Source organism: Balaenoptera ricei, chromosome 3, assembly GCF_028023285.1.
Source record: "Balaenoptera ricei isolate mBalRic1 chromosome 3, mBalRic1.hap2, whole genome shotgun sequence".
Taxonomy (NCBI): domain Eukaryota; kingdom Metazoa; phylum Chordata; class Mammalia; order Artiodactyla; family Balaenopteridae; genus Balaenoptera; species Balaenoptera ricei.
In genome coordinates this window covers 166,331,813-166,350,251 of record NC_082641.1, presented here as the reverse complement: position 1 = coordinate 166,350,251, position 18,439 = coordinate 166,331,813, and the positions used below count along the sequence as shown (strand labels likewise).

At 56.7% G+C, this 18,439-nt stretch overlaps 1 protein-coding gene across 1 annotated transcript in view; it reads right to left on the bottom strand.

Annotated features, from left to right (window-relative positions):
- Positions 1–15,480: 15,480 nt before the first annotated feature.
- Positions 15,481–18,439, bottom strand: part of WNT3A (Wnt family member 3A) — a 46,881-nt gene continuing 43,922 nt past the window's right edge. The window contains exon 4 of the mRNA XM_059919693.1: positions 15,481–15,960. Within this exon, the coding sequence (XP_059775676.1) occupies positions 15,481–15,960 (480 nt within the window). The remainder of the gene's footprint in view (positions 15,961–18,439) is intronic.

Sequence of the window (18,439 nt, the reverse complement as noted above, 5' to 3'; positions counted from 1 at the left end):
GAACAGGGTGCCTACCCAGCTTTGGCCAGGAGGGGGCGAGGTGAGCTGGCTAGAGGGCTTGCCAGCCTCCATGGCCACCTCCATTGTCAGGCTCAAAGCCCCCAGCCCAGATCCTCACCTTCAGCTTGACCCACGCCAGGGGCCTGGCTGGGGTCTGGCGTCAAGTTCCTCCCCTCGGGGGGTCCCTGAGTCCACAGACAAGGTCAGACACAGGGATGCTGAATCAGAAGGCCCCCTGGGGAAGGTGGCTAGAGGGACAGAAGTACCAGCAAGAGCAAAGGGGCAGAGGCAGGAGAGAGAGGGAATAGGAAATGCCAAGACCCCAGGCCTGGCAGGTACCTCATGCAGCTTCTGTGTGTGGCACCTGTGAGGTGGACAGCATTTGCGCCAGGTTATTGGCAGTCAGAGAGGTTGCAAGCCCACCCAAGGTCACACAGCTGGGATTGAGCCCCTGGAACTCGGACCCCAGCATGCCTGTTGCCAGCACCTTCACTATTCCTCTGGCCCTACCCTGCCTCTGGAGACATTGGAGCTTCAGTACATCTGCAGGCTGCAACATTATCTTGGACTCCTCCAGTGATGGGGAGCTCACTACTTATGAAGGCACTCAAAGACCAGGACCTAATTGCAGAACTTTATCCTCTTAAAGAGTTCCCTGGATGGGGGTGGGGTGGGGATGGGAGTCCTCTGCCTACTTGCACTCCTCTACCTGCTCCTGGCTCTGTTGGGCTGGCCGCTATAGAATTCCTGAGCCCAGAGGGGACCCTGAGATAGGTTTCTGTCCAGATAGAGGTGGGGTGTGGAGAGGGCCGCACCCTTCCCTCTGCTCAGCTCAGATCCCTTCTTCTCTAGGCACACTCTCCAAGCCCACCCTCCTACATGACCCTCCTGGTGCAGGTGCAGGGATTATCACAGCTATTCTGATGGTGTGGGTCCCAGGAGGGGACTTACACACCCTCCATGCCCATTTTCTTGCCCCACCCCTGGGCAGCTCTGCCCCTTGTCCCGGGCCTGGGCTGGAGTCTGGGGGTAGCCAGGTCATGTGGGAAGCCTGTGGTTGGCAGAGGGGTGGGCTCACCCAGAGCCACACAGCGGTCAAGGGGCAGTGTGAGGAACCCCATAGCCCAGTTCCACACATGTGAGAGGGCTGGCTCTGGGGTCTCTCTCACCTTCGGACCCTTTGAGCATACCTGCTCCTGCCTCAGTTTCCCCATCTCATGCAGGCCCCTCCCTTCCCTGCATCCTCACTATGGCCCCCTCACTCTGGCCCAGCTCACAGGGACAGGCCAGGACCATTCCCCACCCAGGGCCTTTCTCCCTTTGCCTGGGGCACTGTCTGAGAATGAGCAGTTCCTGCACGCTCACCTCAGCTCTCCTGGGCACCATGGTCCTCCCTGGAAGGCCAGCTCCACTGGGCAAGGATGTTTCTCACCTGGTTCTCGTCCTCACTCCATGCCTGGGCAGACAACAGGTGAGGTGCGTACAGGGAGCCCCGCTCAGTGAGCCTTGCACAGGGATGCCAAAAAGCACATATTTGTTTTTAGGACCCTCTGACTAACATTTAGCTTTTCCTCCCATTTTGAATATAGGTGACATTCCCAAACAGCAGTATGTGCTGGACCTATGGCATCAGCAACAGAAACCTCAAGACATTTTCATGTCGCGTCATAGATGTTGCAGGAACCATGAAATCTTGTTTCTGTTCCCTGCTCAACTGAAATTACAGAGGTTGTCAGCCTGCAGCCAACCTTTTCATCTCTGGTGCTGGTGACAATGGTGCATGCCGTGCCCTATTCTGCACAACGCTTCATTTCCATATCTTCTGGCTTTATGGAGGTGAACGCAGTTAGAAGGACATACAGGAGGTGTGTGGTCTGGAAAGTTCTAACCACACTTAGTACGTCTTGGAAGCCATCACCCTTGTCAAGGTAATGGAAACCTGTTGCCCCTGAAGTCACATGCCACAAAAGTCTTAAAGCTTTTGATAACTGGATCTGTTTCTTTTGTGATGGTGCATCATTTATTTTAGGCAGTAATAAAACCTTGTTCTGAGAAGGAGCCCATGGGCTTCACCAGCCTGCTAGGGGGTCCCTGGTTGCCTACATAGCCTCCCTGCTCTAACCTCTGGATGAGGTCAGTAAGGGTGGGAGAGAGGCCCCATTTGGGGATATGTAAGACAGGCTGCAGCGCAGGGGGCCAGCAGAGATGTCTGAGCTGGAATTTGAGGGGCAGGAGGAGCCCCAGTGACTCGGGCTTTCCCTGGTGGTTCCTGCAGTGTGGCCAGGGAGGGGCTGGAGGCCAGGAAGTCAGCAGGAGGAGGTCACCAGGACCAGGCTGACCAGGGTGTGGAGCCACAGCACCCAGCAAGGTGGTGGGTAGGGGAGGGAGGAAGGGTGGGGCCCTCATGGGTCTGGGGGTGGGGAGACACAGATTGTGAGGGGGCATGAAACACTAGTCTCCACCTGGACCAAGCTATTCTCTTGGGACTCACCTCCAGGTTTGAGGGGGCTGGTGTCTGTGCCTCTCTCTGGGGGCCCTTCTCCCCTTTCAATCCCCGGACAGAGGACAGCAGGAGGGAGGGACCCCACCTGGCCTGGGAGGCATCTAATGAATTCAGGGTTCCAAAAACCCTGGGAAAGGGAAAAGGTGGTCCCCGCCCATTCTGTGGTCTGGTGACAAGTTCCACAAGTTCCACAAACCTTAGTGGCTTAAAATGACAGTCCTTACATATGCCATCTTCTTGGGGGTTAGGACCTAGTGGCATCTTGGCGACATGTACTGGCATGAAGTCTTGCGTGAGGTGCAGCCAGACAGCGGCAGTGCCTGGGTTTACACCACAGGCTTTGCAGGGGGTTAGAATTGCATCCCCCAAAATCACATCCATCCAGAATCTCCGAATGGGATCTTGTCTGGAAATGGTATCTTTGCGGTTGTAATTAGTTGAGAATCTTGAGATGAGATGACCCTGGATTAGGGCGGGCCCTGAATCCAATGACAAGTGTCTTTATAAGGAGATTTGAGACACAGACAAGGGGAGATGGCCACGTGACAACAGAGGCAGAGATTAGGGTGATGCAGCCATAAGCCAAGAGTTGCCTGGGGCATCAGGAGCTGGAAGAAGCAGGAAGGATCTGCCCCTAGAGTCTCTAGAGGGTGCACACTCTACCTACACATTGATCTCAGAGTTCTGGCCTCCAAAGCTGGGAGAGAATAAATTTCTGTTTTTAGCTACCACGTTTGTGGAAATTTGTCATGGCCTCCCTAGGGCCTCATGTGGGCTGGTTCCTGGGGCTGAAAGGATGGGGGCCCCTTGGACACCCCTCTTTCCTTTCACCTGCCTGTCCAGGTGGTTTCTGCACCCATCAGCCTGAGGGTGGCTGACTTCTTGCAAGTGGCCACCTAGCCTGCCCAGCTGGGTATGTGTCCCCCACTGGGCATGTGTCCCCTGCTGTGACCGCCACACCTTGAAGTGGTTCTGGGTCTTGGGATCAGACCAGTCCCTTCCCAGGTGCCCCCTGTCCTGCAGCCCCCAGCAGGACTAGGGGAAGGACTGGAGGCAGTCTGTGCTGATACTGAAAGACACTCCCTCACCCTGCTTCCTTCACTCATCGCTCCCAAAGCCCCGTGTCTGGAGGAAGCCAGGTGTGGAGAATGTCAGCCCTGTAGCTGCAGTTATTGCAAAACTGCCCTGAAGAAAGATGGGCAGCTGTGGGGGCGGACTCATGTGCCTGCCTGCCACCGCCTCCCCCAGCCAGCTCCAGGCCCGGGCCCAGGTGTGGATCACCCTCAGAAGAAGGAGTCAGGATTCACAGAATCTCTCAAGGACTCACGAGCATCTTGCTTGCCATCCCACTGAGCAAGGCGAGGGAGCCTGGACAACAAGCAGATTGGGGTCTGGGTTATGGAGGGCTCAGGCACCCTGGTTCCTGGCACCTAGCAAGTGGCCCTGCTCAGAAGCTGCATATGGTCCCTGTGCCCTGAGTGACGCTGAAAGCCCCCCATGTCCACGGCCTTCTGCCATCTGGCCCCCTCTCATTCTAATTTGCAGGTATCAGGCAGCTCAGCTGTGCCCAGGGTCCTGTCCCGGGGCCTTCGCACTGACTGCTCCCTTCCAGGTGAGCTCGCTCCCTCCTTCCTTCCTCCTTCCGAGGAAGGAGGTGCTCCTCTGTACCCCCTCTCCATTTGAAGCAGCCCTCCCTGCTTCTCTCAGCCCTTCACTCCACTCTCCTCCACTGCACACAAACATATTTAATACATTTGTTTCATTGTTTTTGTCTATCCTCCACCACCCAGCAGGGCCTTTGCAGTGGACACACCATAGATGCTCAAAGATGGGAAGGAGAGCAGGGGGGCAGCCAGCAGGGGACAGTGGCTTAGAGAGGAGCTGCCTGATCTTGGGCCACACAGACTGGATAAGAGGTCACAGGCTCTGCAGGCGACATGCTGTGTCCTGCGTGGCCAAGGGCAGGCAGTGCTCACTCTTGCCATCTGAGGTGTGCCATCGTCCTTTGGAGCAAGACTGGAGCAAAGGCGGTCAGGTGGGGGCGCTCCTGCCTAGGCAACTGCTACCCTGGCTGGGAACCTTCTGTGCTTTAATTAAAACTCATCTCTCTGCCTGACCCCACTCTGCCGTCACATTCTCCATTTAATTGGGGCCCTTCAGAGTGGCCAAGGTTAATTAAAAAGCCCAGCCAAAGGCATCACGGTGTCCCAGCATCTGCTGCCAGGGTCTGCCCGCATGCACCCTGCCTCATACCCCAGAGGGCTGGCCTCGCACCTGCCGCCCCACCTTGGGGTGCAGCTCCATGCTCCCCACTCTGGTCTCTCCAAGAGTGTGAAAATCCCTCAGGGATCCTGAGGCTCTGAAGTGGCTTGCTGTCCCCACCAAGTGAGGGCAGGCTGGCTCTGGGGACACCAGCCTGTTTGTGCCAGGTCCTGACTCCAGGCTGGGGGGGCAGGGTGCTGCTTCTGGCTCCCAGGTCATGGTGGGCCGGCCCTGCCCTTTTCAGCACCCCATCCCTACCTGCAAACCCAGCTGGGAACCTGCCCTGGGGAGCCCCCTTCTTGGGAGGGTGTCTCAAGCCTTTTCCTGCACAGGCTGCCACCCCTCCTACCTCCTACCACCCCTTGTTAGGACTGTCTGTGAAGGACAGGCCAGAGTCGCCCTGGAAGGCACCTGGCTCCCCAGGTGTGCTCAAGGGGGTGGGTGCCCTGTGAGGGAGGCCAGTGGGCAGGCAGAGGCCTGCCAGATGAGAAGCCAGGGACATCAGGATCTGGGATCTGATCCTTCAAAGGCCTGGCTCTAGAGAGGGAGACACGGATAGGCCGAGGAAGGCAAGTCCCTGACAAAAGCAGGCCTTGTTCTGCCATAGACGGGAATAAAGAAGACCTGAGTGTCTCACCACTGCCCAGAGCCTGAACATCAGGGCAACAGGCAGAGTCCAGGCCCAGAGGCCCAGCAGAGCTAGGCTGAGGGCTGGCGGAGCCTGAGCAGGTGGGCCAGGTGGTGTGAGGAGGCCCAGCATTGCTTCTGGGCCTGGAGAGAAATTATTCCTCATAACTGAACAAGGAAAATATAAAATGAACACCTGACACTGGGACAGACCCAGAGCTGGAGACTGCTGGTCATGCTGGGGTATCAGCTGGGCCGGTGCTGCTGCCTGCCAGCGTGTCAGGCCACGCTGGGTTCGAGCTGCAGCTGGAGAGCTGCAGGGGGAGCCCTGGAGAGGCCTCTGGTCCTATTCCAGGGCCCAGGTGTGTCCTCATGTCCCTCAACCCAAGGGCCTGCTCAGGGACCCCAGGCCCTGTGGTAGGGGAAATAGGAAGTGGTCGCACCTGCTCCTGAACCTGCTGGCTGAGGAAGCATATCAGGGTGGATGGTGGCCTGTCCCACTTGTCATGTCAGCCTTGGGCTGGGTTGCAGGAGCTGGACCCTGTGGGTCAGCCCCGACTGGCTCACAGTCGAGGATCAGCCCAGGGGAGGGGCTAAACCTGGGGTCAGGAACAAAGCTTCTCTCTTTTTTTTTTTTTTTAAATTAATTAATTAATTAATTAATTTATGGCTGTGTTTGGGTCTTCGTTTCTGCGCGAGAGCTTTCTCTAGTTGCGGCAAGCGGGGGCCACTCTCCATCGCGGTGCGCGGGCCTCTCACTATCACGGCCTCTCTTGTTGCGCAGCACAGGCTCCAGACGCACAGGCTCAGTAGTTGTGGCTCACGGGCTCAGTTGCTCCGCGGCATGTGGGATCCTCCCAGACCAGGGCTCGAACCCGCGTCCCCTGCATTGGCAGGCAGATTCTCAACCACTGCGCCACCAGGGAAGCCCCAAAGCTCCTCTCTTTTTGTCCACCATAGAGCAGGCCGTGTGACAGGGAGAGGCAGAGAGCGGGTCTGAACCACCTGTGAGTGTGTCCTAGCCTGAGGTATCCCACCTGTGCTGTGTGCAACTCCACCTGTAGTATGCTCCCTTGTATTGTCCCCACCTGCAGCATCCACACCAGCAGGGTCCCCATTTGTATCCTCCCCACCTGTACTCTCTCCTTCCCACCTGCATCCTCCTCACTTGCAGTGTCCTTCTCACCTGCAGTGTCCGCAGCTGCACTACCCCCACCTGAGTCCCCACCATACCTGTTATCCTCGGCTACTCTGGGGCAAGCTGAGCTGAGCTGTCTGGGGGAGGAGGCCACACTGTCCTCCTATTCTGAGTGCGTGGGTGCTGGGTTGGAGCCCTACCAGCTTCCTCACACCAGCTGTGGGCTGGGGTGTCCATCCTCCCCATCTGAGAGGTTAGAACTCTCCAACCTCCACACCCCCCAGGAGGTGTTGCCAAACAAGCACTGGCAGGGCTGCGGGTCACTGGGAAGTGCCAGGGCAGCTCCCCAGTGGTCCAATGGGTGGGAGGCTTGGAGCTCAGGCGCTTAGGCACGGGTTGGGGACCAGGGAGCTGTTGCTGCACCCGCAGGGGTGTCCAGGAGCCTGGGTGAGGCCACCCATCCCCCATACCGTGGGGGACATCCACGAAAACCAGCCCTCTGGAGACAGGCAAGGGGCAGAGCCAGACCCAGCTCTGAGCTGCCAGGCTGACTTCTGACCTCAGACTGACCCTGATCCTGTCCCAAGCAGCACCTGTCCTTCCTGGACACTTGCCCAGCTGGAGCTGCCTGTGCTGGATGCAGGCCCTTCCTGGTGGGCTTCCAGGGCAGGGGTGACCCAGTGTATGGATCCTGCCTGTCCTCAACGTGCCTTTGACTCTGAGAGGCTGGGACAAGGCCTGCCTCTCTCCCAGCCTCAGTTTCCCTGTTTGCAATGTGACCTGAGACCTGGGACAGCTTTCCTCACGGCCACCTCCTGGGGACCCTGATATGGGAGCTGGGGTGAGGCTGCATGGTGGGCACGCACACAAGGACCCCCTGGTATCGCTGCAGAGACAGCTGATACTGACGCCACGTGTTGTAAGCGTGGCCCATTGCAGGCGTCCCAACCACTCCCAAATCGCCTCCCAGATAAGGGGCATTCCCCTCAGGCATTCTGATAATCTGGCTTACTCAGACTGGCCTGCGCAAGGGCTGGAGCTGGGGAGGGTGGATCTGTTGGGAGCTGGGTCTAGGGCTGGGGAGATAGCTGAGCCCTAGGAGCTGGTCAGGGCCCCTGCAGAGGCCTGTAGCCCTGGGGATGGGCCAGCTTGGCATCAGATCCCCCCACCACCAACCCCCACATGCAACACATACACAGCTTCTCCTCTGCCTTGCATGGGCCCCTGAGGTGTGGCTGGCACTGACCTTCCATGTCCCCAGGGGACAGTGATACAGCAACCACAAAGGTTATGGCAGTGAGGTGGTGAGAAGGCTGCAGCAGAGGCCAGGGGAAGCTTGAGACTGGAGGGATGGAGGCAAGGGTGAAGGAAGGTGAGAATGAACTGTAGGTGGGACCAGAAGGTATGATATGAGGTCTCAGTTTTCCTTAAGACTCTATCCTGACTAACGTGCTGAGTGCCCTTGGGCAAGTCATGTCTTGCCCAGGTCACTTTCTCCATCCATGGATTAGAGGTCCCCCTTTAGCTCAGATTGGAACCAGTTTGTGATGGGTGCAGGCTGAGGCACTCCAACTCCAACTCATAGGCACTGGGGAGCCGTGGAAGTTTCTTGAGAAGAGGAGGGGGCTGGCTTGGGGATGTGCGACCCATGTCCTCTGTTCCTGAGGTTCCTGTTCTCCGGCCCAGACCTGGGAACTAAAAGCACGCTCAGGGAAGAAGCACGTGTGATCTATGGGGCTCCTTCCAAAATCCAAACATCAAACAGCCTTCCCCAGGGCTCCCGGCTTTGCCTCTCTGTAGGTTGCAGGCTGACAGGCTGGGCGAGCCATTTGAGGTGAAATGAACCCCTGTAACCTATAGGCAGCAGAGGGAGCTAAGGAGCCTGGGAGGGCTGTTGAGCCCTGCTGGAGATTCTGCATGGGCCTGCCTGCCTCTCTGCAGTCTGGTTTTTAGGCAAGGGGCAGACAGGTTGGGAAGCCCCCCTTCTCTCCCAAGACCTTCCCATTGCTGTCTTGGAATTCCACCATTCAACCTCTTTCATTAAGGCCTGGGCCTCCCCACATTCCTGTCTTTAGTTCTGCAGATGGCCTCTGGGGTTGGGAGGGGGTGTGTGTGTAGAGGGTCCTGACATCTGCCATAGGGACTTGGAGAAAGTTGAAGGAGATGGAAGCCTGAGAGGCGCTTGGACAGGAGCTGTGATTGGACACAGAGCCCTGGGGAATCTGAGGGCACTGGCGAACCTTTGGAGCTCCCCTTGGAGGGTCCTCTCTTTCACAGAAACCTCCTCCTAGAAGCCCTCCTGGATTAATGGCAATTCCTCAAGTGTTGGCCACCTCCAACCACACAAGTGCTCAGCTGGCAGGATTCTGGCCAGTGTTGGCCCACTGCTGGTGGGTGAACTAGCTGGCTCCTCACTTCAGGCCGGGCTGCAAGCATCAGGGGTTGCTGGAAACAGGCCTGCCTCCTCCTTTAAGAGTGGAGGGAAGGCCCTCCCAGCGCCAGGCCTCCATGGGCAGGAGGGCGTGCCATCCCTACCAGCCCAGCGCCTCCCTCCCAGCCTGCCGTGTTTGGGTGGATGACTCTTGGTCCTTATACCATAAACACCAATTTGCAGGGCCCTGAGAGCCAAATGACTGTTTACTGTGTGCTCCAGAGACTCAAATAAAAAAAGAGAGAGGGAGAGAGAAAGAGAAAGACGTGATTGAGGAGCCAGCCTGGATCTAAACATCAATTAGCACCTTCTGACTAGCTCCTGTCCCAGCTGCCAGGCCAGGCGGTGGCGGCTCCCAGGCTGGGGCCCTCCCCAGGGCTTCCCTAGTGCCCTGGGCACCACACACCCCGCCCCCGGTCCTGGCATCTGTAGGGACGGACTTCTCAGTAGTATAGGATGCCTAAGGGGCCCAGACTGAGGATGTCAGAGCCATAGAAACGGTACCACATGCTCAGCTCCTCTTGGGAGCCCTCCCAGATGACCCAGAAGATATCGAAGGGGCCATCACCCAAATCTCTGGGGCCAAGGTGAGGGGGTAAGGGGGGGTGAGGGGTGTGGTAGGTGGGAGTGCCCTCTGTTAGCTACTCCCTGTCCCCCTACTTTATGGTGGGAGAGGGAGGGAGAAAATGCGGTAGTTTTGCCTTCATAAACTCATACTGGGGAGAGAGACCTCATCCAGTAGGTCTCAGTTTACCTGTCAGTGCCTATGAACAGAAGGGCTGCCAGCACTCCCACCCCTGCAGGGCCGCTGTCTTGTTCCTCCAAGCCTTGGACATCACCCTGGGAGGTTGTCCCCAGGGACAACTTCAAGCCTCAAGTCCAGCTTCAGTCTGTTCAGTCCAGACTGAAGCTGGACTTGAGGCTGGAGGCTGGAGGGCAGTGTGGGCGGGTAAGGTGTCCTGTTCCTGCTCAGGCCAGGAGGCCAAGGGGCTGCTGGAGAGGAAGCTGCTGACTGCCAGGATGCCTTGTCCTTGGGTGTCCCAACCAGAGGGTTTCACGAAGGGACACAGGTTTCTAACAGGGAAATGAGTCACAGGCAAGAGGGCCAAGCAGCTTGGGGAGGGACAGGGGGCTGGAGTCGGGGTAGGCCCCTGAAGGGGAGAGCTGAGGGATTGGGACAACCCCAGGCCATCAGGCCAGACCCCAGGATGGGCTGTGTCATGTCCCCCAGACCAGACCCTCGGGACAGGGGCAAAGGCCTGGCCAGCAGGACCTTGAAGCCCATCCAGCCCAGGCTCTGCTGTAGGCAGCGAGGGCCATCACTGTGTGGGACCAGGGAACCTGGCCAGGGGTCCTCAGCCCTCTGTACCAGGCTTGGTGATCCAGAGCTGGCCCTGCACCTGTTGCTCTGGGGGTCCCAGCCCTGGAGGTTCTGGCCCAGCATAGGGGTGGGGGTATGGGGTGGTTCAGAGCATTCTTGAAGTGTGTGGAAACTGAGGTCCTAGGACCCAGAAAGTGGGAGTATGGGGAGGAGGGGGGAGGGGAGGGCCTGTGGGGGCCCCAGGAGGAGGCGGCTGGCCACACACCCTCCAGGACTTCAAAGCTGCTGCCCTGGGGGTGTGAGATTTGCAGGGGGCTGGGCCAAGGGGGGCCCTGGTGGGGTGAGGCCCTACTACCTCCGGGCCTTTAATATGGTTATTCCTCTTCTATCTCAACTACCTGTGAACAGGCCCACCGGGCCCATTTCCTCCTTCTTCAGGGCTGGCGGGAGGGGCTGTAAACTCCCTGGAGAGGTGCTTCTGAGGCCCAGGCAGGCTGCCCTGTTTTCTGCCCTCCCTCTGAGTTGAGGGTAAAGGGCAGGGGCTGAGGGGCTGGACCAGGGTTCATGGGGACATGCTGATCTTGGCAGGTGAGGGGGGCCAGCTGGGCTCTAGAGGGGGCTCCGGTTAGAACATTCCACGTCAGCAAAAGGCAGGAGCAGAGAGGCCCTGGGGAGCCCCCTCATCCCACTTCCTCTGGCACTGGAGGGAAACTGAGGCCCCGGGTGGGGCTTGCTCCTGGCCAGCAGAGAGTTGAGAGTTTTGCCTCCTCATTCACACAGGCTCTTGCTAGCTCCCCTCACCCATTTACTGGGGCCTGTCCTGTGGACCTATGGGCCTCTTCTGGTGGGGTTCTGCCTCTCTCTGCCCTGGAGCTGTGACGATGGGGAGTGGGAGCCTGGTGCCTCACCTGGTAGAGAGCTGAGACCAGGTAGGCAGAACCTACCTCTGCATCAACTCCCAGGGTAGCTCCTTTCTTGTTTCTGGGTATCTGGGCTCTGCTCCCTTAGGAGGCCCGGCTCTGTCCCTGCTTCCTCTCTTGGCATCTCACCCTTGTGACCTTGTGGCTATGCCTCCACCCCCTGCCCAACCTGTCTTCCCTACCCTTTCATCTGAGGAGCCCCTGGCACCTGGTTCCCAGCAGGTACCAATTAGGGCAACTCCTGCCCATACCCTAACTTAGAGGTGCTGCACCATTTGTACTGTCTGTGCACTGTGGATGTGGCCCATAGGCAGCTCGAGTGGGGCACCTGTCACTCCCCACCTCCAGGGCCTAACCCCCGTGTGGAGTGTCTGACCTGGCTCTATTGCCTGGTGGGCTGTGAGGGCTTGGGGGTCCTCCCTGCTGGTGACTCACACCCGTGGGTGAGATTGGCCACCTGCACTCCGGTCTCGGACACTGTCCTGTGAGCTTAATCACTGTCTCCCTCTTTATAGAATGTCTGCCTGCAGTCTGTCTGGACCCAGCCAACCCCTTGGGGCCCCATTTGGGAATTGGTGGTGGTCAGCTACAGTCCCGGAACAGTGGGTAACCTGGCCTGAAATGGGCCTGGTTGGGGGGAGCAGTGAGCCCCGAGCCAACAAGGCCATGGGCTTGGGGCAGGACATTGGTGTGCCAGCCCGGGGAAGCTGATGTGTGATTTGGGGTGTGAAAGCAGGGGATTTGGGGGTCCAGAGCCCTGCGTCTGTCTCTAGTCCCTTAGCCTCACTGGGCCTCTTCTGGCTCTGTCTTCAGTGGCTTGGAGCCTCCAGCAAAGACCACTGTGACCGGTAAGGTGGTGGGGTTGGTGTTCCCTGGGTCCTGTCTTGAGGGATGAAGCCATGTTTCCTTCTCATCACCATGTTTCCTTCTCTCCTCCCTCCCTCCCTTGATGGGTTCCCACTCCATCCACCAGGAAGCCCCCATACCCTACCACAGCTCTCTCCCAGCGCAGGGCTCTGTGTGGAGTGGATATTCTTGCCCACGCTGGGTCTGCACAGCCCTGTCCAGGACCCCTGCCCAGCCAGCCATGACTCTCTGTTGGCAGAGGGTGGCCCTTCATTCCCTGCTCTCAAGGACACCATGTGGCCCTGATGTCTAGCCACGGAGTCAGCTGAATTGGGCTTCCCTCCCTCTGCTCTCAGCAGGCACGGGCCTCCCAATTACGAGGCTCCTGTCTGTCCCCAGCCCCCTCCCTTCCAGCATATGGCTCATTCAGGGTGGCTATGCTCGGCCTGACCTTCGAGAGGGTGGGGCTAGGCCTCCTCCCCTCAGCTCCAGCATCATCTCCCCCCAGCCCCCACCTGTCCTAGCCTGTCCCTCCACCCCTGCCTCCTCAGCTTTCTCCCTCCTTGTGGGTCTGGCTGGATATCAGGGCAGGGTTCAGAGGTGGTGGTAGTAGTGGGGAGGGGGGCATGGAAGGACACAGAGAGAAGCAAGGACTCTGCTCCTGGCTTGGAGAGATGAAGGTGTGGCCTTGAGAAAGCCACTCCTTCAGCCTAAGTTTTCAGAGGCCCACCCAGCTCTGCATACCCCAAATACCCTGGATTGAGGATGTATGTAGGCAATAGCCATGGAGGGACAACGTGAGGCTTTTGCCAACAGGATGCCTCGTTTTTCCTTGAGGCTCTCCCTGTCTGCCTTGGGAAGATCCCCATCCCAAGGTTCTGAGCATGATGCCAGGATTTGGCCAACCATACATTGAGAGACTGCTGAGCCCTGCCAAGACTTGCACTCCTGAGCTATGCCCTGTGGTGGAGGGGAGGCCAGGGGTCCTGTGTCAGCTCTGGCCTCTGGCCTGACGATGGACAGAGGCAGGAGGGAGCCCCTGGGAGTTCTTGGCTTCATGCAGCAGCTCTCTGCCACTGAGAGATGTCCCTCATGACCTCCCAACTGGATTCCAGCTGCGTGAGCTGGACTTCTAAAGTGGCCTTTGCAGGAGGTAGAAGGAGGCCAGGCCCAGAGAGAAGCGGCTGCCTGATTTCCAGGCTTCAGGCTGGTGAGCCTCAAATTGAGGGAACATGTCTGGCCTCCCAACCAGACTGAGCTCCTAGAATGCCCCCTGGTGGACTGAGAAGGGGACCCCACACAGGGGCCATGTCCCCAAGCCCAGGGAGCATGGCCACGTAGCTGGTGCTCAAATGTGAACTGAATGAAGCATGTTGTGGATGTCTGGGGAAGTGGTTTTCAGCTGACTTGGTGGATGTCCTGCTGCACCACTGACTTGTGTGGGGTCTCCCCCCTGGGGCTGCCATGGTCCCCTGCTCACTGCACTGTATATCCCCTGCAACAGGCAGGCCTCCTTTTCCCTTCCTCTGCACTTCCATTGGGGTCTTTTGCCCTGGTCTCTAGTCTACCCCGCCCCAGACTTCAAGACCACTGGCTGTTTCCTCCTTTCTTTGGAGTGGCCATCCTTCTTCCTTCCCCTGGAATTCTGGCTCTAGAGGCCATTGCAGAGGCCCCAGGAGTCTCTGAGCTAAGCATGCCCACCTCATCTCCCATCGTGGCCCCTCCCAGAGGGTCACGACCAATCCAGGCCCCATACCTTGCTGACCCACCACCAAAAATCCAGCACAATCCACAGGTTTTTTTGGTTGTTTCTTCTTTTCGTTTTTGTTTGTTTGTTTTTACTTTCCCCATAGTTTGAAACTCACAAGCTATGACTAAAATAATTTCTTTCATAGAAAGAAAAAGAAAACCACAATAACACATCTGTTTGTCTAGTTCCTATGTATGGTGGATATAGCAGCATCGGAAATAAAATTAAAACCAAAAATGCAAAATTCAAGGCAGAGGAAGGTCGTATCCCTAGCGAGCCGTGCAGCTTGTCCTCCCCACCCACCGCCCCAACTGTCTCTTCCCCCTGCCTGGAGGGTAGGGCCTCGGGGACAGGGGGCTGGGCAACATTTCACAGTGGCAGAGGCTGAGGAGGAGAGGTCTTGGCATGGCAGCACCTGGCAGGAAGTCCCTGTAGGCATTGGTTGAGAGGTCCATCAGTCTCGCTCATTCCCAGACAGGATGGATGAGTCAGACGTGAGAAGGGCCAAGTCAAGCGGCCAACCAGAGGCTCCAGAACAGTGGCCAGTGGCAGGTAGGTCTGGTGCACCATAGCCACAGCAGCAGGACCTGGGGGTCTGTCCTGGCTACGAGGGGCTGGGAAGGAGACCAGTCCTCTGGGGTCTTTGGGTCCTCTGTCTGTAGCACCAGTGTGGCATCATGCCCCGACTCCAAATCTCCCAAACAACCCAACCCAAAGTGAGCCTCCAAGGCAGGGTATGGAGCTGAGTACGACCTGGACAGCAGTACAGGCCAGTGGCTCCCTTCTTGCCTTCCCCTTACAAGGGGCTGTGAATGAGGGAGGTGGAGAGAGGTGCTAGGCCAAGAGGGAGGCAACAGCAAGACTGGAACAGGAGGTTTTGCTCCTTTTCTGTGGATGCGATGGGGTGCAAGTGGGAATGTGAAGGCAGGGAGGAGGGAGAGCCAGGCCTAGGACTTTCTGTCAGCTGCAGCGTAGAAGGCACAGCAGACCAGGCTGAGTGGCACCTTGCTGGGGCCTGGGTGACAGCAGGACGCCACTGGAAAGAGGGCCTGGGTGTCTGATGCCCAGCACAGGGCAGCCAGGACAGAGCCAGGCCTCGTGTTCCAGGCCCTTTCTCAGCCTACTGCCGTCAGGCCCTATCTCCTTCACCCAAGCCCAGGTGGTTCTTGCGGTTCTGCACGGCAAAGGCTCTCCCTGACAGGGTTCCTGGTTGAGAGCGTTGGCAGGTATCAGACTGAGGGAGGAGTGCCGCAGGCCTCCAGGCACCTGAATCATTGTAGGATGGGCCTCAGACCTTAGTGGGAGGGGTAAGGGGACAAGATGCCCCCCACAGGTTCTCCACAGCTCGTTCTGCCAGGAGATACTGCTCTACAGGACGAGGTCAGGTGGAGGGAACCATGTGGTCTTCGGAGGAAGGTGATGGCAGGCTAAATCCCCACCCCTGGAGCCCCGCCCCCAGAGAGGACCCCGCCTCCCTCCAGCAGCCCCATCCCTGGAGTTTCACCCCAGGAAGGGCCCCACACCTGTCGGGAAGAACTCCATCCCACTCATAGCCTCACCCCTGCCCTACCACGGAGGACCCCGCCACCCTCCAGGAGCTCCATCCCAGAGCCCCGCCCCATCCATGGAGGAGTCCCCCCGCCGCCGCCGCCAGGAGGACCCCCAGCCCGGTGCGGCGCCCGCTACTTGCAGGTGTGCACGTCATAGACGCGCGCGCACTCCTGGCAGCTCACGTAGCAGCACCAGTGGAAAACGCAGTGGCACTTCTCCCTGCGCCGCTCGGTGCGCGCGTTGTGGCCGCGACCGCAGCACAGCAGGTCGCAGCCGTCTATGCCGTGCGAGCTCACGTTGCAGGTGCGGTCGCGCGTGCCGAAGGATCCCGTCTCGGGGTTGGGCTCACAGAAGTTGGGCGAGGCCTCGTAGTAGACCAGGTCGCGCTCTGTGGGCACCTTGAAGTAGGTGTAGCGTGGCCGCAGGGTCTCCACCCAGCCGCGCGACTCGCGGTGCTTCTCCACCACCATCTCCGAGGCGCTGTCATACTTGTCCTTGAGGAAGTCACCAATGGCACGGAAGTCGGGCTGCGACCACCAGCAGGTCTTCACCTCACAGCTGCCCGAGAGCCCATGGCACTTGCACTTGAGGTGCATGTGGCTGGCGATGGCCTGCAGGAGCGCGTGAGAGGGGGTGTCAGGGCAGGCCCTCAGTCTCCCCACCTCCCCGGAGGATGGCTGTACTCCTTGCCTGTAGTCCCCCTCCGCTCACCTGGCAAACCCAGTCCCCCCACTTGCTCCATAAAGCTCCGGGACTCCCAGGTGGAGCAGGTGCCCTCTCCCAGCAGCACCCTTCCGTGTGGTGCTGCAGGTTCTTGTGCCATGTGGCCCCCCTGGTAGACCCAAGATCCCTGGAGTGCAGGGCCTGGGAGGCCCCCTCCTGGGCTGGGTCTACTCCTAGGCCATCTATGTTAGTGAAGGAAAGAAGGGGCTGTAACATGTGACATGTAAGTGCCGGGGCGCAGGAGGGAAGTCGTTCATTCTGACTGGGGAAACCCAAGACCTCCGTCTAGAGGAGATGTACATGGGCTGGGTGGCAAGGCTGGGGGCTGACCTGAGCACGGATAATGGTAGTGGCTTGAACAGGGTACCTTCAGGGCCCAGGAAGCTGGTTTTATCGGATTGTAGGGGAGTTGCTGAGGATTGTGTGTGTTTCTCCTGTGGGCATCCCAACGTCAGGTTGTCTTCCCTTCTCTCTTTGGGGGAAGAAGTGGGGCTGGGGGTGAAAGGTCCTGTGGCGTAATCAGAACTAAGGCTGAACTGGCCACTGTGATGGGCACTGGCCACATGTGAGGTCCTGAGATGTGGCTGGTGGTCCAAACTGAGAAGTGCTGTTAAGTGCAAACCACATGCTGGGTCACACTAAGTCCCCAGACTTCGTAAAAGAAGAGGATGTAAAATATCTCATTCAAAATTTTAATATTGATTGCATTATTGCAATAACATGTTGGCTATATTGGGTTAAATAAAATTCATTATTAAAACAAATTTCACCTGTTTCCTTTTAAAATGTGGCTACTAGAAATTGATAAATCTAAGGCTTCATGTGGGCTCTGTGTCCAGATGCTGCCTCTACACTGTCCCCCTCTGCCTGCTCTTTCTTCAACCCTTCCCTCTCATACTGGCACATTTTTAGGGGCATCTGTAAATTACATCCCCCCACCGCAGTCCAGTTCTGTCTAATCTCCATTCTCTTCTCTTTTGTGATCAAGCTTTTCCAGAGAGGAGCTGCCACTACCTCTCTCTGCCTCCTCAGTCTCTTGTTTTAGTTTTACTTTTGATCAAAGTTATATATGCACATACTTTGAAGAGTCCAAGAGTTCCTAAGACCTGTTAAGAAAAACAGGAGTTCTGCCCCCACACTCTGATTCACAGCACTTTCCTGACCACTTGAGGCAGCACCTTGTACCTCTACACCTCTAATAAGATGCTTGTCTTGCTACTTCTTGATTTTTCAGTGTTTGGCATTGTCTATGGACCTCTCACCTTGGAGGTCCCATGGGACCTCACCCCACAACTCTGATGCACACTTTTCCCAACCCCCTTCCTACTCTAAAAACTATAGCATAATTCCAGTTAGATCAAAATTTAGTGCTGACAGTATTGGGGCTGTGGTAAATGTCATACTTAGTTGAGCCACATGCCATGATAGCTTTTCCTTTTCTACAAAACGTTTTGTTGTTGCTGTTTTTAATGTACTTATCACAGGTTCAGTCTCACTAACTCCTTTCGTTGTCTAAATATTCTCTTCAAGACTTTCAAACACGCCAGCTGATCTATGGATTTCATCTTCTTGGAGACATCTTTTTCAAAGGCCTTCTGGTAAATTTTGTGAAATGTGCATGTCTGAAAACAAATCTTTTCTACTTAAAGTTGAAAAGATGATTTAGCTGGGTATAAAAGCCTTGGCTTAAAATATTTCCCCCTCTCAGGATTCTGAAAGCATTACACTATTTTATTCTAGCTTTCACTGTTGTTCTTAGAAACTCTGATGACATTTTGATTCCTGATCCTTTGCATGAAACCAAAGCATGTTCTGGGAAGCTTGGAAGGCTTTTCTGTGTCATAGGCTGTGAATTTCACAGCGAATTTTGATGTGGGTCTTCCCCTTTCTTGTGCTAATCACTTATGCGGCCTGTTTTGTCTGAACTTCTGCTCTTCAGCCCTGGGAACCTTCTTGTCTTATTTCTTTACCAAATTCCTCATCTTCATGTTCATCACTGTCTTTCTTGGACAGATCCTCCATATTTTCTATCCTTTCCTATTTTCCATCTCCTTGTCTTTTTTTTCTCTACTTTGTGGGAAGGGTGTCTCAACTATCTTCCAACCTTTCTGCTGAGAGTTTTGTTTTTGCTGTCCTATTTTTAATCTCTAAGAGCCTCTTTTCCCCCCTGAATGTTCTTTTAAATTAACATCCTGTTCCAATATTATGGATTCAGTGTTTTATCTCTCTGGGGATAGTGATGGTTTTTTGAAGTTTTCATCTCTCTTTACAGTGTCTCTTTCCCATAAGTTTGGGGTTTTTTTTTCTTTATTTTGGTCTTTACCTTTGTGGTTGCTGGAGGCCTTCCTCAGATGTTCAGTGATCCTT